Below are 18,937 nucleotides of genomic sequence, written 5' to 3' on the forward strand. Positions count from 1 at the left end.
CAAGTAAGCATAATTGCCTGCTCGCTTCTGCCTGATGCACAGTCGGGGAACACCGCTGGCCCAGCCTGATCGATATCCCGAACTACAACCTCTGAAACCCGTGAGCTCTTTTAGCCTAAGAGGTTTGAGCCTTTTCCTTTGCACTAAAGACTGAGTTGGTAACTTGGGGCGGGCGCATTAACTCAGCCCCTCATACTTATCCTATTCCTCTTTGCTCGCCAGACTTGTCGTCTCGTCGAAACCATGGCTCGCACCATAAGGAAACTACGGTGATCATATGCCAAGTCTTGCCAGCGCAAGAGACTGACCCAGTCTGCACCTCCATCTCCAGGCCCGACTACAATGCGGGTCCTTCGTTCTCAAACCAAGAAGAACATCGCACAAGAAACATTGGCAGCCACATCCACCAGAGCGACGAAGACGAAACAGTGGCGAAAGCGCCTCGACCCCTGGACGCCCAAACGGAATTCCAGCAAAGGCCTCAAGCCTTGCACTCCCGGATATGTATCTCGTACCTATCCTACGAAGACTTCATCCACTGGGTATCTCCCAAGCGCTGGCATGAAAAGCCACTCGACGCACTAATGTCATACATCCCACATCTCGCGCGGAGCCCGTACCGGCGTAACATTGACCCTGTCTGCAAGACGTGCATCGGCTCCACCATGGCAGCGCGGCCCGATATGCTCGGCGCACGTAAAGCTGGCCTCGGCTGTCTGGAGCCAGACTGCGACGAAGTCTGACCAAGGGAGGTGGTTTTCAAATATTTCCCGCTCGACAAGCTCGAAGCGTTCAACCTTGCGGCCTTCGAGCACTGGCGCGCCGGCACGGATCTATTCACCTGCCTCTCGCCAAGTTGCGCTTTCGCCGGACTTCTCGACCCGAATGCGCCCGGTTACCCACACGTTGAATATCCCTTTCCCACTTGCAAAGCCCGCTCGTGCGCGACCTGCCTCACACCATGGCACGTAGACCAAACCTGCGCCGAAGTCAAGTCTGCTGCGCTCGCTGCGCAGATGAGCGACCCGGAGAGACAGACGCTGATGCTTATACAATCTAAGGACGGCAAGCGATGTCCCAACTGCCAACTCGTGATCGAGTAAGATGGCGGATGTCCGAGTATGCTCTGTCCGGGGTGTAAGAAATTTTTCAATTGGAACACAGCCGCGAGCGTGGTGTCGGGGACGAAAAAGACGTTGCCATTGATGAGTGGGATGGGCTACAGGCAGATTGCGGGGCATGTCGTTTGTGAGATTGATGCTTTGGAAGGGGGAGTAGGGAGTGACAGTGGAGTTGCAGGGCTCTCTTCGACGAACGCCAACGCCGATTTCTATTATCGGGAGATCGTGGGCGGTCCGGCCATACCATTACCTGACGAATATGATGCAGATTTGTGAGTGCGGTGATGCACATGATTCGGCAGTTCGAGCGTTGTACCAAGCATCAAATCTTGTGTTCCCTTAACTACCCGATGCCGTCTGCATTCCGATATTCTAATGTGCTTTTCATCTCTCTACTTCAAATCACCGGGTTCACTGCGTCACGTGGCCGGCCAATGCTTGACTCGTCAAAAGGCAAGTTCGTCGGGTCGCTGGCTGTTCTACTCTCTTCCTCCTTCAGTCCCTTCTTACTGTCGTCATGCTGCAAACAGCTCCACGTGACCGGCTGTTACCGGCGGCACCTGTATGCACTGCACTTTGAAGAGGATGCGCCTTCGGTGCGGCTAGGGTGGATGTGCCTTTGGGGTGGATCGACAGCGATTTTCAGGTGGTTGTCAGGTCGATTCAACTGGATCAAGTCTGCCAAGCCAGTTCACATCCTTAGAAACGAAGGACTAGCTGGACAGACTCGTAGAGGCCTCGGCTGTATGCCAAGTGCTGGGCCGCCGCTCCTCGATCGTCGCATATTCCGGCGGCATCGAGTAGTCCGGAGGTGGCTGCTCCCATATCCCATCGTAGCTTGGTGGAATAAACTGTGCCGACTGATCTTGTGTGTATTCATCATCACGAGTACGCTGTTGGATGAGAGGACAGACTACCGTATAAGCCATCTCATCCATCTTCCGATTTACCAAATCACCCGACGCCTCGTCGAAAATATCTTCTCCGATACGCAGCCAGACGTGCAACTTGTACTCGAGATAGACCGCGAACCTCTTCTGCAGACCGTGGAGGTTTCCAGCATATTTATCAAGCACGGTATGCAAGACATGGCCGCCAGCGACGGCGAGTGCTGTGCTTTCACCCAGCGAGATATCTTTCGGCGCTAAGATCATAAACAGGATCGAGATACTGGAGTTGTCGGGACACATCGTAATAGGCGTGTTTCCGGCCCGTGTGAATGGGTAGTTGAGCTTGAGCTTCTCTTTTCCGGTTGCAATTTGTCGCTTCTTGAGTACGCGCTGTGCGGTCGACATGGGCAGATGACCTGTGGCGTCGGGGCAGCCGGTGATGAGGACAGTGGTCTCCTCGAGGTACCATCTGATCTCGCGAGGCACGAGCCATCGCATTTCGTTTACGCGCATGGAGTTTGTGATGGGAAGATTGAGGCCGTTGAGTTGTAGGGTTGCTGAGATGGTTGAATTCTTATGGTTGGAGCTGGGAAGACCGAAGCTGGCGCAAATAGCAAATGTTGTTTCTGGAAAAGACACTGTCCGTGATGGCTCCAGGCGGATTGGTCCAGCGATTTCGCGGATGATGCGCAGATCCTGGCTTGTCTGCAAGACTTCCCCGTTGGCCAGATTGCATGTTGCGAAAATGGCGTAGCTGATGTCGACGGATGGGAGCGCTGCTGTTGCAGGAAGATACGAAGGAATTTGCAGAACAAAGTCGCACTTTGTGGTCTTGGATGTGGGAGTCCCTCGTAGGGGACTAACAAAGCAGCCACACAGCTTCTCGGCCATCTCGTAGTTGAAAAGCTCCCTTTTCTGCTCTTTGTGCGATCTCATGAATCTGAGTTCGCTCATGAGCTTCTTCGAGGCAGAATCGTTCTCCATGTCCTTGCCTCTCTTCAGTCTGCCGACTCTTGCAAGCGTGATTTGAATATCGCACTGCAGTGGCACATTGCTAAAGATGAGCGTCCCGTGAAGAAGTGAGTCTGATGCGCCATCTGCGGTGATGACAATGATATGATCAGCCGGAACCTGCAGTGCAAGCCTTGGTTTGCCCATCACGTTCATCTGAACCCTGAGTTCGATCGATCGCCCAGGAGTGGTGCAGACTGAGATATCTGAGCTGACATCTGAGCAGATATCTGAGGAAAAGGCTGCTCGGGCTCGCGAAATCGGCTCTCTTTCCGATTCAATACGGCCAGAACGTGTGTTGATGCATTCAAACCTCGGGCATATTGCGGGCCACTTCCCAGAAAGGCAGCCAAGACTCAATGGTCATGCTCCCTAGGGTTAGCGTCAGGGTCCATGATTGGGTGCGCATCATGCGGCTCTCCACGTTTTCATATGCGTGATCTGAAGTTACTCAGAATTGAGGATTGTGGCTTTATCTAGGGGTGCCAAAGGGCAAATTCTCCCCTTACTGATGAGCTTACATCTCACTCATCATTTGGGCCACGTTCGAGAATCTGAATATGGGTCTGCAGATGGAGATGTATCTGTGTACAGCTAGGGGTGTCGGGGAACGCTCCCAGCAGGTATGGCACATGACTACGATAATTTTCCTCTGCTCACAGCGGTGTTTGTGTAAATCCAGCATAGCTGTACATGAAAGTGATTATTGGCTTACCCATAGCGCTCTGTGTGAGGAGCCAGCGAGCTAACTGGAGAGCTCTCGTTAATGACTGCCTTTTCGGTCTCTTCCTCAATATTCTTTCTAGCAACCACTCTCCTTCGCTCTCCAAGGATGGCTGCAGCAACGTACAGCAGCCATATGAGCGCCGCGATGACTCCGTAAGCAATGACCTGGCCCTTGCTGGGTGCGAAGCCGAAAGGTGCATCGTACGCCAACAGTAGACCGAGTCCGCCATTGATCGTACCTAGTGTGATCGCGATCCGGCCCAGCCAGAGGTGGCCGTAAGACCAGAGTGTGCGACGCTGGAACTTCTTGTACCGGAGATGATGCACATAGCCCATTATGGGCTGGAAGAACAACAAGGCGAACAAGATGAGTCCAATGATGGGATGGTATCGTTGGAGCAGGCCCACCTGGGTAGGAGCCTGATGAGCGAGCCAGATTCCAAGGCCGACTGCTGCGGTATACACCAGATATGCGAAGATCTGAATTAGGCCATGGATGAGCCATGCACCACGGAAGGAACCAAGGCGGATGAGGATACTGCCGGCGGGGAAGAGGATAACGAAAGCGAGTGATGCTAGAACGCCGTGTGCGATGAGCATCCTTTGCCGGCTGTCGATGAAGGATTGTGAAGGGCCGCCTCGCCCGCTACCGGATCCTCCATTGTTGTTACCCCCGCCGAAACCCCCATCATTGTTTGAGCCGTCTGGGCCGTACCGACCGCCTGGAACGTACTGTGCGGAGACTGTCGTTGCTGCTGTAGAGTGTGAGCTGATGTTCCGAGTGTGAGTTGTGCAGTCAATTACTTATCGCAAGCAAAACTGCCCTCGAGATAAGCGTCATTGTGGGGTATACGATCGAGGAAACAAGCGTAGAAGATGTATGAATTACAGGGACAAGGACCTAGGGCAAAAGTATATACTTAACTAGCCCCTTCAAGCGGCTATCGGACTGTAGCACCGCCCCCAAGATGCAACCAAGTGGTATTACACGCTCAAGATGGAGTGTTCCTGACGCAAATGACGCGTTCCATAGCGGTTGATTGTCCAGCTTACGCGTTTCGAGCTATTTCCGACTGGTGAGAGTGGCCGCTCTTTGCCAAACTATGGTCCGGTAGAGGGTGGAGAGCCGAGTTACCACGCTCAACCTCCGAATTTATAATAGTTTCAGTTTGTGTCTGCCTCAAGCTTTTTTGTCAGGGGCAGTGTTATTGCATGTGATCTTGAAGTATTAATGGGCAGCTGCGAGGCAGAAGAGTTAGTATAGTGCACGTGAGTATGTGTGGGCGCGAACACGTTATGACGCCCACGATGAGACATTGCTAGCGTGTTGAAGGAGCAACGAATGCCGTCTCCAGGCGGCAGATACCACGCAGCGTGACTTTGTTTCTCTCTCATCGTGACCAGGACCGTGACTGGGAGCGAGCGGCCTAAAGGCAGTCACTGAGAAACGTTTTGTGGCCTGATTGAAGCTGTTCACTGTGCTCGCTCGACAGCCCAACCAGGTACTCAGGGAGTACCTGCACGACAGCATGATGCTTCGTGACCCTGTCAGGCAGCATTTCGACTCTTCCTTGAGTACCCAGAAACAATACATAGATTGTGTAGTCATCGCAGAATGTTGTAGAAGCCCTAGACACAAGGAGTAAGCCTGAGTTGACGTGTCCCGGGGTTCCATGACCCGTGCAACGCAAAGAACGTGCGAGAATATTCACGGCTGCGCAGAAGCGCCCAGTATGGAGCGCATTGTCGCTGCGTCAACATCTTGAGAACGCGCGCTTCCGTTGTAAAGTCATCCTCGTGAGTCGAAACAAGTCCAATTTTCGTTGAAAGCAGGTTGGGCTGCCCAGGTGGTCCGCTTTTGCCACGCCACGACCAATCAGGCGTCAACATAGGCCGCAATCGGATCCGTCACGCCAGCGTTTCCTGTCTAACAACATCTGAGTCACTGCAGCCTCTGGACGGTTGTCGTCGCGGAGTAATTGCGTTCTCCGTACCCACCCGCTGCATATAAGGTAGGCTGTCTCTTGTCCATCATTCCACTATCAGGAGTGTTCGCTTTGCGAAAGCGACTTTTCGTTACCTTTTGTACATCGTATTTCGTCTCTTTGCATCTATACAATCTCAAAAAAAAACAACACACTTCAACATGGGAAAACGCCACAACAGAAAGCGAACCAGGAGCCGTCCTCGTCATCGGGACAGTAACAGTTCAAATCGAGACATCCAGCACATCCGGAGTAATTCGTTCGATACCATTTTCTCGCAGTCGACGGTAGCCTCGTATCAGCCAATGTCTGCGCCCATCACAGATATCTCTGCAGACCACTGGCATTCAGCATATCTCGCATGGCAGAATCGACTTCGACTTGAGCAGGAGAGGGCAAAGGCTGTGGAATCTCACCAGCTCCGCTTCTTTGGCGGCGAGCCAGGCGACGAAGACAGCCTCTTCGAGCCCATGATGAAGGTGGTTACAGACCTTTTCGATGGGTATGATGACTTTAGATATCCATGATGGTTTTCCTTTCATGCGTTCAAAGCACATCTCCTCTTCGTCCTACAGATCTGTCTCTCGTCTCAGTCACAAATTGCCTTGCAATTGAAATCATTACGAAGTTAGGCGTCATGGCCACCACCGCAGCGGAGCAACGGCCTACTACTTTTGTGCTCGCTTCAGCGACACGTTACTCCACTCAATGACATGCACTTATTTGTTGCATCCATGTGGAACCACTTTAGACAAAGCAACTACTTGCCCAATCAACAACACTCGGAAGGCGATGACTCTGGCAGCCGGCTGGAGGCGTGGGATTCACTGAGCCAGGATTCGTAGCAATGATGGCCTTCTGACACACGACCACTCGTGTTGTCTCAGATGTGGTCTATCATGATCCAATACAACTCAGCCCTAGGACTCTTGTTTACGCGTGAAAGGAAGTTGAGGGCGCAAGGGCGGCTCGATGCACACTTGAGAATCTCAGCAAGCTTGAGCTACTGGCTCGCTTGCAGAGGTGCTAGTTTGAGCGTCGCTGCCTAAACAGACGGTGGACGAGGACACGTGTTTGGTGGAGGAGTCATCGAGTCTGAGTGAGACGGGACCGTTGTGACACGGCTCCACACGAGCTGGACTGTTTGTGCTTGTTGACGATTCTTCTTTAGGGAAACACTAGATATAGAAGATACACACTCAATTTGGACCAATAGACGACCTCTCGAGAGCTATGCTGCATCAAGTCATCTTTTATTGCCTCTGGGCTCGACCGCGGTCGTACTTTCGTCTGTGTTTCTGGGGTCCATTATGTCCTGCCCCCTCGTCAGTGACCTGAATGACAATGTGCGTAGGCTCGGCAGACCAGTGCGGTTTTCACAAATCGCCACATCGCGATCATATGTCGCTCAAATTTTGTCGTTACGATGGCGATTCACAATTCTGTCTTGTGTTTCCTGCCAGAAATGGTTGTGCTGGTATTTTGTGCTGGTACTGATCGTACGTGTGCAAGAAAAGGTCATGACATCCCGAGGAATCTAACTCCATCGCCGGGTTGTACGTCAACCGCTTGTTTGAGCACGGATTACTGGCCTGGAAGGAAACGGACGGTTGAGGGTAGCTGTTCAACGATACTGTGTCGAGCTAGTCGCGTAACGCGTCTTCATGAAGTCACGATTTCTGCGATTTCGTAATGAGTGTGACATCATGCATTCACCACAACGCTCATAGACGCTACAGCGCCCACTGTTATAAATCGCGTCACGTGTAGCTAAGTAGAGCAACAGTTGTTGATCGACGGAGCTACGCTTGAAAGCATTCCAATATGCACGGGCGGTCACGTCCGCTCAGCCATCAATGGCTGCAAAAGCTGCTGCTGAGATCTCCCAAGGTCCCCGTATCTACGCAAGATCCTCACGCGATCTGGATGTCCCCTCTCGGTATATCGATTTGCCAGGTACAGGCACTCTGACGTCTCATGGGGATTTGTATTTGTCCATGTGCAATCTGGCGACGTTCACAATTCCCCCATGTTGCGAGCCCGAGGCTTTTCGATTGGATATAACCCGTTCAGTCTCCCAATCAGCCCTCGGCAGCTAGGCCAGGGTCAAACTGCAGTGATGCTTTCACCTGCTGCGATGGGCTAACGAAGCGGCTTGCCTTTGTCAGACCTTGGGATTCCAAGAGGGCGTGGAGATGGTTTAGCAAGGTGATAACTGGCTCTGGCTTAACGACATGTTTCCGATTGTCGAGGGAGCTCGATCATTGATGTAGCGGTAGGGTATGGCGAGCAGTCAGAGGCGACAACTGAAGACCTCCATAGGTTTACGGGTACCATAGCCTTCATCCTTGTTCTCATCATCAACTCAACACGGCAGCTTCAGCAAACACCCCATAAGCCGTTTAACCTTTCCAATACCGACCAAACATAGGTCCCCGATCATCAACATGCCTACAGACGCTCAAATCGCCGGTGGCCACAAGGGTAACATCAACAACCCGAATACCTCGGAGGAGTCCAAACAGCAAAGCCGTGAGGTGAGTCCATAACACCTTGTCTATTTTCTCAGACGACTGACTTCTACAGGTCCTCAACTCTGGCAACTTTGAGTAGGCCAGCAAGTATGAGGGAGATAAGAACCCGAACAACGTTTCTGGCGGTCTGAAAGCAATCGTCAACAACCCAAACAACTCTGATGAGGCTAAGCAGTCCGCCAAGAGGTATCTCAAGGGGGTGTAATAGGTTCATGCGGGAACATGGCTCCATTCCAGAAGATATGAGGAGTAACGTGATTTTGGGCCGAGCGTGGTGGGGATTGGATAACTAGTCTGCCAATAACACTGCGCTCGAGAATTCTTTCAGGACTTTTGGTTTTGTTGTCATGACACGGGAAAATTCTCCGTGCTCTTCGCGCTGCTCTTCATGCTGCTCGCCTTGACCCGAGGTGTCCATTCCCAAGGTATGGCCAATTTTTGTCCCTTCCAGAAAGGCCGTTCCGCTGGTTCCAGTGTGGTTCAGGTTCTTTTGGGTGGCTTTCCAAGTGTCAGATGTCTTGCAGGGCCTCTCTGATTGGAATTAAGACTTGATCTGTCTCTTATCTCGCCGTCTCGCTCTCCTTGTTCAACAGGCTCATGACGACTTGTAACACGCGTTTGAAGCCTTCCATCTCTTCTTCGACTGTGCCTCCCATGCCGGCATTCACGAAGCTCATCGAACTACTGACGTAGATTGGTTTGCCGGTTCTGCGTGCGAGCAGCTTAGACAGGCGTGTCGTGAAATCGAGCGTCGCGCTGTGAGTAAAGAGAGGTGTGCTGAGCGGTTGGGTTGGTGTGACCCTCTGCAGGTCTTATTAGCTTAGTCTGGGCCACAGATTAAGCAAAATTTGGGGCTCGCACATTTGGCATAGCATACACCAATGAGCCCAGAGGTACTGAGGAGGCTGCATCAGGTGTGGACGTGGTGAGGAAGAGTGTAATATTTGGACCGTTGTCGTGAAGTCTTATGTTGATGTCCGTTCGTGGGGCTAGAGGCAGTGGAACAGAAATCTCGATCGGCGCATGTGACGCGTCACTGTTCGTGCCTGTGGTAGCCATAGTATTGTGTAAGTGTGTCGTGCTCCCGCAGAGGTGAGCTTGAATGCACCCCACCAACCACAACGCACGGACGTACCCCACGTACTTCGTACCTTTCCCAACGGACATGTGATCTCTTGGGTCCTCGAATCGCACTGTTTTTGCTACTTCGCATCGCTATGGACGACGCCAACATGGAAGGGAAAGAGTGGGAGGGCGACTTCGACCCTTTAGCAGACCCGGAAGAGAAGAGACATTTACTCTCGGTCTTGGAGTCCTTTCGGTACACGATTTTAATCCCGAGATTGATGGTAAATACTGACCATTATCAGTTCGTATCGCCGTCTGGCTCACTTAAATGGCACGCATGTTCGGCGCCAGGCATTCTACTCTCTACCTCAAGAATACTGGACGATGTTGTCGAAGCCGCCGTTTTCATTCCTGGACTCCCTGAACAGACTGGACGACCTCATTGACAGTAATGCGGAACTTGCCGAAGCCATCTTCACGGCTGGATTCAAGGGCTTTATTGCCCCAACTATTGACAGTGACTGGGTCGCTTCGATCATACCTGAAAAGTTTGCTCGAGACGAGTATCGGATTTATTCAATCGTCATGGATCATCTCAATGTTCAAACGACCCAAAATGATATGGACAAGGCAAGGAGTTGCATCAATCAGTTCTACCGTGATTGGACTGCTGCGGGCAACGTTGAACGAGAAAAATGCTTTGGTCCAGTATTGGAGGCCTTGAATGCAGAATTCACGGCCCGATCACTGTCTAACCCGACCTTGGACAGGTCAGAAATCAAGGTCTTAGTGCCTGGCGCTGGACTTGGTCGTTTTGTCTTCGACATTTCTCAAGTTGGTTTCAGCGTCGAAGGAAACGAGATCTCGTATCATGAATTGATGGCGAGCTCTATGGTGCTAAATCACACTCAGAAAGCTGAGCAGTTCAGCATTGCTCCTTTCGTTCTGAGCTGCTCGAACCACCTCTCTCGTGCCGATCAATTCCAGACATTCGCTATTCCTGATATACATCCAGGCACTGCTTTAGCGATAAATGAAGGCTCGAAAGTTCCAGCAAACGAGAGAATGAGCATGTCAACAGGCGACTTTTGCGTTCTGTACAGCTCGCCAGACTATAAAGGTGCATTCGAAGCCGTTGCGACTGTCTTCTTCATTGACACTGCGCCCAACATCATCCGGTACATCGAAGCTGTGCGCAATTGTCTCAAGCCTGGAGGCCTATGGATCAATCTCGGGCCACTGCTGTGGCATCAACCACCTCAAGGACCAAAGAGTCCTGAAGAGAACGATCACAGCCATGGGTATTCTTATGCTCACGATGCAGGCATCGGCGACCCGGGCTCTGTCGAGCTCACCAACGATGAAGTAATGGCACTGGTAGAGCATCTGGGATTCTGTATTGAGAAGCAGGAATCTGGCACGATAGAGACGGGTTACATTTCAAACCCCAGGAGCATGCTTCAGAATACTTATCGTCCCGTGTTCTGGATTGCTAGGAAGAGGTGACTGTAAAGAAGCACCTAATATCAGTGTTTGTGTACATGACAATATTGCTGAGTCTGATTTCCACTTCTGTCCGAAAAGAGTATGCACTTCGACTGTGCACAAGTTTCTCAAAGAGCCACATCGTGTACAGCGTACGATTGGGCGCTCTTCCGCTTCAGTTCCAGCTATGCATGGCACCTGAAGTATACTGCCTACATTTGCACATTTCTGAATTGTCACAACTGTAGATGCTCGTTGAGTTGTTTGAGGTTATACGCCGCTCAAGACACCTCAATTATGACACTATCTTAGATTTCTTTGACGTGCCTACTCTTATGTCCGTCTGTAGATTATACATCGGTGAAGTAAGTATTGAGATTTCGAAGCATGCGGCACAGTGTTCGACACGACACGTCGTACTGCAGCAATCCTTCATCATTTCAACCATGAGTGTTTCAACCTTCATGGTGATAGAACATCCTCGGCAGTCAGCTCAGAAAGTTTGTTGTGAATGTGGATAGACCATCGACATTCAACAACACCATCACCATCACCATCACCGGAATTGTTGAACACAGTATGGCGTTGCAGATCTCTCTATTTGAAAGGATGGTAATATCCGAACCTGGTCACAATAATCTACTCCTCGAAGTTTAATTGTATGATGTTGTCCGACGCTTGAAATGCACCTGCACTGACGGAGGTTTCACTCACACAGTGTGCAACAACAACGAAGAAGTTTTGGTTGGAAGAGATCATCACGGTATCAACCTTCAATAATTGCGAGCAAAGTGTTGTTTGGTGAGGCGCGATGCATTGTCTCAAAAGCAGAAAATTCGTTATTACAATTAGCCTCGATTTTTGTGGTAGTGGCACAGTTTTGCATTCTGCCCTGTCGATCTGGTGCAAGCCGCGAGTTCTCGTAGGTAATTCTTCCGTAAAGGGTCAAACAGTTATGAGCTAGCTAGGGAGGTTGAAAGTATCAATATTGTCCGTGAGAGCACAGTAACACCTCAGCACATGGTCACGATAGCAAGGGTTGTACCGTTCACCGGTCTTATCGGTGTACGGAGAGCAATGTGAAAGGCTCCTAGATGCGATCGCTCGACATGTGGCATACAGGCATGTTATTGTCAGTACGGCGAGTGCTTCAGAAAGCGGGGGTTGTCATGCACGACATCACGTCGTGAAGTCAGAAACAGGGCGGCCAGCTGTTTGTGATCGGTGTGCCAGGGTGCACAATCCATGAAAAACATACGGGCCACAGCACAGTGAAGTCTTGGGAAGATGTTCGCAATCAATTCTCCGAAGTTCATGTTGGACAATATGACGGAGTGAGGAGTGACTTGTGTGGACGGGGAGACCTTCGCAAGCCATTGCGATGGGTCTAGCTTAGACGATCACACACAATTACGTGATGAAACACAGGTGAAGTTGGGGGCTGCTGCCGGACCATCATGATCGATACAGCTCTCTCCAATGATCTTGCGACGTCTTCATGCGAAACTGTCGTTCGGCCGTTGCTGCACGGGATGGAGCGATGGACAGTGAGCCCATGTTGAGGCGCAAGGTACCAACTCTCGAATATGCTAGCAGTGTAGCTCATCAATATCTCAACAGCCTTGCTGTCCGCGGATGAAGTGCTGGCTGATGCGCTGGAGTCCCGTTTTTGGTCGGTTCACTATTGGAATTGGGCTTGCTTCCCTGACATGTCTAGATGTATGACCAATGCGTGAAACGTTTTTCCAAGCGCATCCAGCTCCTCACAGTTGGGCTTTTGGCAAGCATCGCTGAGTCTGAGAAGAGGCAGAAAAGAGAAAGCTCGTAAATGGATGGACTCAGGACTTCGATGATGTCGCACTGCATCATTAGAATGTGTGAGCAGCAGCGTAAGTGGAGTAGTGGACTAGAAGTCGGGCCGCGGAGAACTGGTGAAGAAAAGATGATTGGAACTGTGCGAGAGAACGACCGAGAAGATCGACTGGGAAGAATCTCGAAGTGGCTATCAGAGTGGTGGCCATGGTTAGAAAATTGGCCAAACTCGAACGATTGATCGTAACAAGTTCACCGGTCAGCCACACTTCTGTCACTCCATCAGTGTCTTTCCACCTGAGGTACAAGTGATGGCATCTAAGTATGTACCCCTTTCTCCCCAGTGTACGAAGCAAGTATGTCGCGCATAATCATGAGGGTCGCCACGTCACATGGGTCGAGCTGACGATGCGCGGAGGCGCGGAATCGACAATGATAGGCTGAGATACTGTCAAAGATGAGACGAAGGCCCTCAAAGCAGAAGGGTGCATCAACTTGTCCATCACGAGCCGCTCATCTGGTTGCTATCGGCCCTTTCTTCTCATGAAGTTACACAACCAACGGCTCTGTCATGCAGGCGCGGAGTTAACCCCGATCTCTCAATCGATCAACATGGGATTGTGTGAAATGCCATACGACACGCTCACAGTTTGATTTAAGAGGTTAGGCTCGAGCTCCTCGTGGTCGTTTCGGAGTATGTAAGGTCCTGCGCTGTCGCTGCTGCAACGGAAACTGCCTACGGATTCTTGAGACATTTCAGCTTCTTGTACATTAGCTGAAATGTTCCAACTGAGCTCAGCACTTCGAGGAGGGAAAAAGCCAGTGCGGTTAACACACGAGCGACAGTGAGAACGCATCTTTCATTGTCGGTGGCGGCCGTTTATCATCTGGGTTCATTGTACAATGAACCGATGATCGCTCTATCTCGTGTATGACATGATGCCTTCCGGGCTTACGTGCCTGCCGCAGACATCAAAAGAATGCTCGGCTCAACACGGGTTTGGCCTCATGGCAGATCAGGCGAGGAATGTGCCCAAAGCTATGGTCATTATGCTGTCGGCGAAGTAGAAAACTAAAAACGGATTACGAAGAGCCCATTCAACGGTGGATGGAGAGTGAAAAAGAGGTCTATCACACGGCAGACCGTTGGGGGACCGAGCACACCCTGAGTACTTGCTTCAACGGGGACCCACAGCGCAACGACAGTACTGTGACCCCACTACGGTCGCGAGTGAGACTAACAGTCGCTGTGTCAGGTACCTGCGGTAGCTTCATGGGACGCACATACCACTCTCGACTGCTGATCATCCCGATGCCCACACTGATACCCACTTTGATGCCGATGTTCAGTCAGGTTCTCAACATCGCCGCCAATCCTCGCACAAATGGACGCAAGAGGTCAAGCAGACAGAGATACATGGTCGCTTGGCCTGCGTCTGCAGCCGCTGATGCGAACTCACTGTTCACCAGTTGCCCTTGCTGTCATGTATGCAAGCCATGTCGCGCATATTCTTCGCGCCGTCATCAACAGTGGGGAAAAGCGATTGTGGTGCGTCGCAGGTACGCTGTCCTCGCTGATCTCTGCTTCTCTCGGGAACAGCGTGTCTGTGTGAGTACAACCGCAATGCGAAAGTACCATGCCATCTTGGTGCAGATACCGTCATGGCTTTTGATTTTTAAAGCTTTCAGGCAATGAGGATTGGTCGTGGGAATCAAAATATCTCCGTCATGCTGCCGATCTGGCTTGTTATGCGCGTGCCAATACCCCAAGATAGAGAGGTAGACGGGCTGTCAAATCCTCCACGCCTCATATGGTAGGATTGGAATGGGCTTAGTCTGAAGCGAGGAGGAGGAATATGGGCCCAATCCTTCAAACACCTCATGCAGTGCTATGTCCGGGAGACGCAGTGAAATGATTATGCCTCTTGCAATGATATTTGCGCGAGCGCTTAAGAGGCGCCCTTCTTTCAGAAACGCGAAGTCGACGCGACGAGGAAGTCTGGAAGCGACCAGACCCATTTTGACCGTAAGCAAGCATGACCTGCAGATGCCGGGGCAAGGTGCCCAGTATCCCGCAATCTTCCTTTCGCGTGCTCTCTTGATGTTTATCAGGAAACTCGAACCGAAATCTGGATCCACACACATATGAACCGGAGACTCGAAACGATGTTTAGACAAAGACAAGTTGTGGGGAGGTCTCTTAAAACTTCAACATGCGCCATTGTTAGAGTCGGTTCTGACCATGAGCGTAACTCTGTGTGTCCATGCGCTTGAACCCGCAGGATCTCAGCCTGCAAACCGAGAACTGAAGCCTCACAGATCCAGGTCATCTTCATGCCCCTCATCAGAACCGGTAAGAGTTGTCTGAAAAGTCTGCTTTTTTGCGCAAGCCCGCCTCTTTCGGCATTGGCATAGGTAGTACAAACTCGCAAATTGTGACTTTTGGCCAATGCTGAACCTTGGCTTGCAGGTTGACGCAGTGCTACGCTCAGACTGACCAGTGCTTTCCATGCGTTGTAATGCACGTCATTTTCAGTGTGGGGCCGGCTTTGCCCTTTGAGGTAGCGCGGAGGATAGAGTCTGGAGATGTGCCAACGGTCGTAGCACAAAATACAATATTGATGATCCATATCAGTGGATGCTGAGCGTATCGCTGGACTCCGTTTTCCCGTTTCGTTCTAGCACTAGTTCGGAAGGTTGGAACGTCGGGATGATGTACTTCTTCGACACCTCGTCTTGGTCTGACAGCGGTTATCCACAGTATCAGAGGCGTACCTTCAAGGATAAATGCAGGATTCCGTTCGATCCAGTTGCTAGCCGTGAGCTACCCGAGTAGATCCTGGTGAACGGTAGAGTTGCGCCGAGGAAAGCACCGTACACCAACCAGGCTACCCTTTTTGTATCATGTCTTCAGGAAAGACACCGTCTCGCAATCACTCAGCCTTGCTACTGCTGAGGTCGGAGGCGTTGATGACTATGCCGCAGAGCCTGCTGGACCATGGAGACTAGTAGACAGCGTTTGCCTTTCAGGTCTCCGCATTCCCTTTGATGTGCAGCAGAAGGTGCAGATTTTGAAGCAGCCTATGACACCACTGCGGCAAGTGGCTTGTCCAGGTCGGAGATTTTGTTACGATTGATCGTTATGGTGAGCCTGACTGCTCTGCCGTCTCTGATGCTGTGTAACGCAAGATCCCAGCATACGCATGCCCGTCGCTTCCTTCGCAGAAAACAAACAACAGTAGCTGGTCAAACAGTCTCACTGATCTGGATGCGACAGAACATATCAGAGCTAGTCTACTTATGTATGCATGGACACTGCGGACAGTGGAGTTTCGTCATGACAAAGACTCGTATCCTGGCATATCGAGGAAAGATCGCACTGATGAGAAGATCTTGTGGTGCCATTGATGAGCATTGGTGTATTTAGTATCAGCTGCAGCGAGTAGAAATTGCTGTAAGAAGTCGGCCAAAAAGATCCACTTGGCCGGGGCGAGTCTTGTCGTACAACATGGTCTCTCCACCAGCTAGTCCAGATGAGGCCGGTCCCTACCACTAGAAACATTCCTCTGCGGATGAATTAGCAGCTTCCGCCCAACGATTCGCGTCACAGTAGATGTAGAGTCCATGAGGCAGTATTGAGAATTGAGAGCCCAGCTTTACACGGGTCCACCGAGGATGTGGTGGGCCAGTGAAGCCAGGTGCGCTGGGAGCAATGAAACTCGAAGCGAGCTGACGACTGAGCTCGATGGCACATTCCCCATGGTAGGGTCCTGAGGTTCCATCACAACGAGGAGGCGTTTGGCAGTCTCTCAGGTTACAGTGCGCAACAAGCTCGCCCCAAGTCAGACGCCCATCGCAGTGTCCATCGACACGTTGAGCGGTCTGCAAGGCTGTATACTCTTTTCATACCGCTCCTGTCGCAAGACTGTTGTGCTCTTATACTATCCGATCTGAGTTTGGCCGTCCTGCTGCGGAGAGTACCTGGATTTGCGCCCGGAGCCCTTGCAGGCGTACCACAATCCAGTGGAAAGCTTCTTCGGTGTCGTTCACCCAAATTCCCATCGGTACGGTTGAGGCAAGACTACACGCCATTCCAAAGCCCTGACTCCACTGCGTTCGCGACCGCGCCTCTTGTCTAGTCTTGTGTAAAGTGCCACAAAGGTCAGTGAGAGGATCCCGCATTTCCGCCGCCGCCGAATGATCTCAGTCTTTCCACCATGGACCCTGATTCATAAGTCTGCCCAACGTCCATCTTCTTAATCAAGAGCAGCCATCTACCGACACCACGAGATCTCATCATCCCTTCTTCTGAAAAGCGACCTCGCATCAGAAGTAAGTGACTGCGCTTAGCTTCGAGAATCTTGATTAATGAAGTATAGTACCTCAGCAAGAATGATGAATTCCGCAGCCAGAGGTTATCGTCGTGGCGTGTCGACAGACACACCGCAGATGTCTCCGGGCTTCAGTCCTTACACTGGATTCCTGACCCCTCCTTCACCGTACGGCGGCATTGAGGAACGCAGGGGCTCGATCGTGTCGCTTTCAGCTTCTGAGTACTCGGTACCAACTCCCACCTCAGAGCGAAGCCCGTTCTCAGAGGCAAGCTGGCAACATGTCCCCTTTGGTGGCTTTCAAACACAGACAATGTCCGGACTTCGCCATGCTCTACCTTTGGGCACCGTGGGTCTCCCGATGAAAACACCGACCACGGAGTACGACTGGTCTGTACCGGCCGGCAGTATCGAAGTACCCATGCGGATACCGGATAGCATGGCTCCGAGTGCAGGATATCTCTCTTCTCAGATGAACTCCTTCTCTGAATCTGATCACCTCACACCCACGTCGACCAATTCCAACTGGAGTTTTTCGACCGCTCCCGAGCACTCGGATCTGGAGTACGGTATGACTGGGCAGCAAACATTTTGGCAACACCCAGTACCAAGCGCACATTCCATAGTCGGTCAAACCATCGCTCCTGCTGACGCTATGGTCGGCCATGAGGACTATGGCCTTGTCGATGACAACGACTCCAGCTCTTTTATGGAGACGGAACCATTTGATCATGCGACCTTCGCAACATCCCCACATGACAATGCACCTATGACGCTCCCACCTTCACCACAAGAGGTTCAAGTCAAGCAGGAGCTTGAGGCATCTGAGGCCGAGGAGAAGTTCACAAGATCAATCCATGTCTCGCCCAAGGGTGGCAAGACTGTCAAAAAAGAGCGTCGTCTCAATGGTGTGTCCAAGCGGAGAGGTTCCAAGTCGAAGTCCCAATTAGTATTCAGACGTTTACACGACGGCCACATTGACGTGGAAGGCTACGAGGTGAATCCCGTCACTGGCAAACGAGAACCGATCAACGGCCCCACTGTTGAATGGAAGTACTGCGACTGGCCCGACTGTCAGAGTAGATTTAAGAGGCCCGAGCATCTGAAGCGACACCAGCGTATCCACCTTGGTGTCAAGGAGCACGAGTGCCGGGTCGAAGGTTGCCCCAAGGTCTTCGATCGTCGGGACAACTACTGGCAGCACGGTACGACCCACATCCGCATTCCGGGCAAGAAGGATGGCCGCAACCCACGATTACCCTTCTCAGAGATGATCAAGTACGCCGACGACACGAAGCACATCGAGTTCCTAGAGAAGGCGTACAGGAAAGCATGTGGGGAGGATATATCGATGGAAAGCGACGATGAGAGCGCACACATCGGTCGCAAGAAGCACAGTATTCGCTGCCGTCTTTGAATGGCTCATACTCGATCGCCTCAGGGCTTGGGGTCGATCCTTCGCCGTGCGAGTGATTGATCGCCCCGACCACTGTTGTACAAAAAACTAGTATTTCGGTTTGTTGGAGGTTCTTTTGCTTGCATTTTCTCGATTGTACTGCAACTGCCTAGGCATTCTATCAGTCTCTCACTTTTCATGTATTCTAATTTGTTTGTATGTATGCACGTAATGTATGAGATAATGAATAACGACTCACGCTGTCCGAACCATACTAAAACTCTATCGCTTGACTGGACCATTTGCGTAGCCGATCAGCCGCACCGTTCGGCATCTTCATCGGTCCTGTTTCAGCATTCCCGAGTAGCGTACGTTAATGAGATATAGGAGGGGACGTGCGTGAAGTTGCAGAAGCTGAGGTTGTGGAACATGAGCGGTTACATCGGCTAGGCCGGGTCCGAGCTAGCGCCACGATCAGGAGGCACTGCAGAGCGGGACGATGCAGCATCTCTGGGCAGGTCAGAGCTCACGGAGACACCAGCCACTCAACTTGCAATATCTCCATTCTCACGCATATG

At 51.5% G+C, this 18,937-nt stretch overlaps 8 protein-coding genes across 8 annotated transcripts; 4 read left to right on the forward strand and 4 right to left on the reverse strand.

Annotated features, from left to right (window-relative positions):
- Positions 1–665: 665 nt before the first annotated feature.
- Positions 666–1,103, forward strand: M421DRAFT_93403 (uncharacterized protein; the record flags this gene model as incomplete). The annotated part of the gene is made up of 2 exons (XM_033598115.1): positions 666–696; positions 790–1,103. 2 exons carry the CDS (start codon positions 666–668, stop codon positions 1,101–1,103), a joined length of 345 nt encoding a protein of 114 aa, XP_033447393.1.
- A 644-nt stretch (positions 1,104–1,747) lies between these two features.
- On the reverse strand, positions 1,748–3,455 carry M421DRAFT_182737 (uncharacterized protein). Its single transcript, XM_033587907.1, has one exon. The coding sequence runs from the start codon at positions 3,176–3,178 to the stop codon at positions 1,835–1,837; it is 1,344 nt and encodes a 447-aa protein (XP_033447394.1). The 5' UTR covers positions 3,179–3,455; the 3' UTR covers positions 1,748–1,834.
- M421DRAFT_182736 (uncharacterized protein) lies at positions 3,456–4,815 on the reverse strand. The gene is made up of 2 exons (XM_033587906.1): positions 4,553–4,815; positions 3,456–4,500 (listed from the first exon to the last, which is right to left on the reverse strand). The coding sequence occupies exons 1-2, from the start codon at positions 4,587–4,589 to the stop codon at positions 3,734–3,736; spliced, it is 804 nt and encodes a 267-aa protein (XP_033447395.1). The 5' UTR covers positions 4,590–4,815; the 3' UTR covers positions 3,456–3,733.
- Positions 4,816–5,766: 951 nt separating this feature from the next.
- On the forward strand, positions 5,767–6,440 carry M421DRAFT_182801 (uncharacterized protein). Its single transcript, XM_033587908.1, has one exon. The coding sequence runs from the start codon at positions 5,895–5,897 to the stop codon at positions 6,258–6,260; it is 366 nt and encodes a 121-aa protein (XP_033447396.1). The 5' UTR covers positions 5,767–5,894; the 3' UTR covers positions 6,261–6,440.
- A 2,223-nt stretch (positions 6,441–8,663) lies between these two features.
- On the reverse strand, positions 8,664–9,590 carry M421DRAFT_182808 (uncharacterized protein). The gene is made up of 2 exons (XM_033587909.1): positions 9,129–9,590; positions 8,664–9,070 (listed from the first exon to the last, which is right to left on the reverse strand). Exons 1-2 carry the CDS (start codon positions 9,432–9,434, stop codon positions 8,828–8,830), a joined length of 549 nt encoding a protein of 182 aa, XP_033447397.1. The 5' UTR covers positions 9,435–9,590; the 3' UTR covers positions 8,664–8,827.
- M421DRAFT_422008 (methyltransferase) lies at positions 9,458–11,108 on the forward strand. The gene is made up of 2 exons (XM_033593025.1): positions 9,458–9,588; positions 9,638–11,108. Exons 1-2 carry the CDS (start codon positions 9,485–9,487, stop codon positions 10,839–10,841), a joined length of 1,308 nt encoding a protein of 435 aa, XP_033447398.1. The 5' UTR covers positions 9,458–9,484; the 3' UTR covers positions 10,842–11,108.
- Positions 11,109–14,628: 3,520 nt separating this feature from the next.
- Positions 14,629–15,434, reverse strand: M421DRAFT_182936 (uncharacterized protein). The gene has a single exon (XM_033587910.1). It carries the CDS (start codon positions 15,260–15,262, stop codon positions 14,741–14,743), a length of 522 nt encoding a protein of 173 aa, XP_033447399.1. The 5' UTR covers positions 15,263–15,434; the 3' UTR covers positions 14,629–14,740.
- Positions 15,435–17,024: 1,590 nt separating this feature from the next.
- On the forward strand, positions 17,025–18,380 carry M421DRAFT_93408 (uncharacterized protein; the record flags this gene model as incomplete). Its single annotated transcript, XM_033598116.1, has 1 exon — positions 17,025–18,380. The coding sequence occupies one exon, from the start codon at positions 17,025–17,027 to the stop codon at positions 18,378–18,380; it is 1,356 nt and encodes a 451-aa protein (XP_033447400.1).
- Positions 18,381–18,937: the final 557 nt, after the last annotated feature.

This window comes from Didymella exigua (assembly GCF_010094145.1).
Source record: "Didymella exigua CBS 183.55 unplaced genomic scaffold M421scaffold_18, whole genome shotgun sequence".
Classification (NCBI taxonomy): Eukaryota; Fungi; Ascomycota; class Dothideomycetes; order Pleosporales; family Didymellaceae; genus Didymella; species Didymella exigua.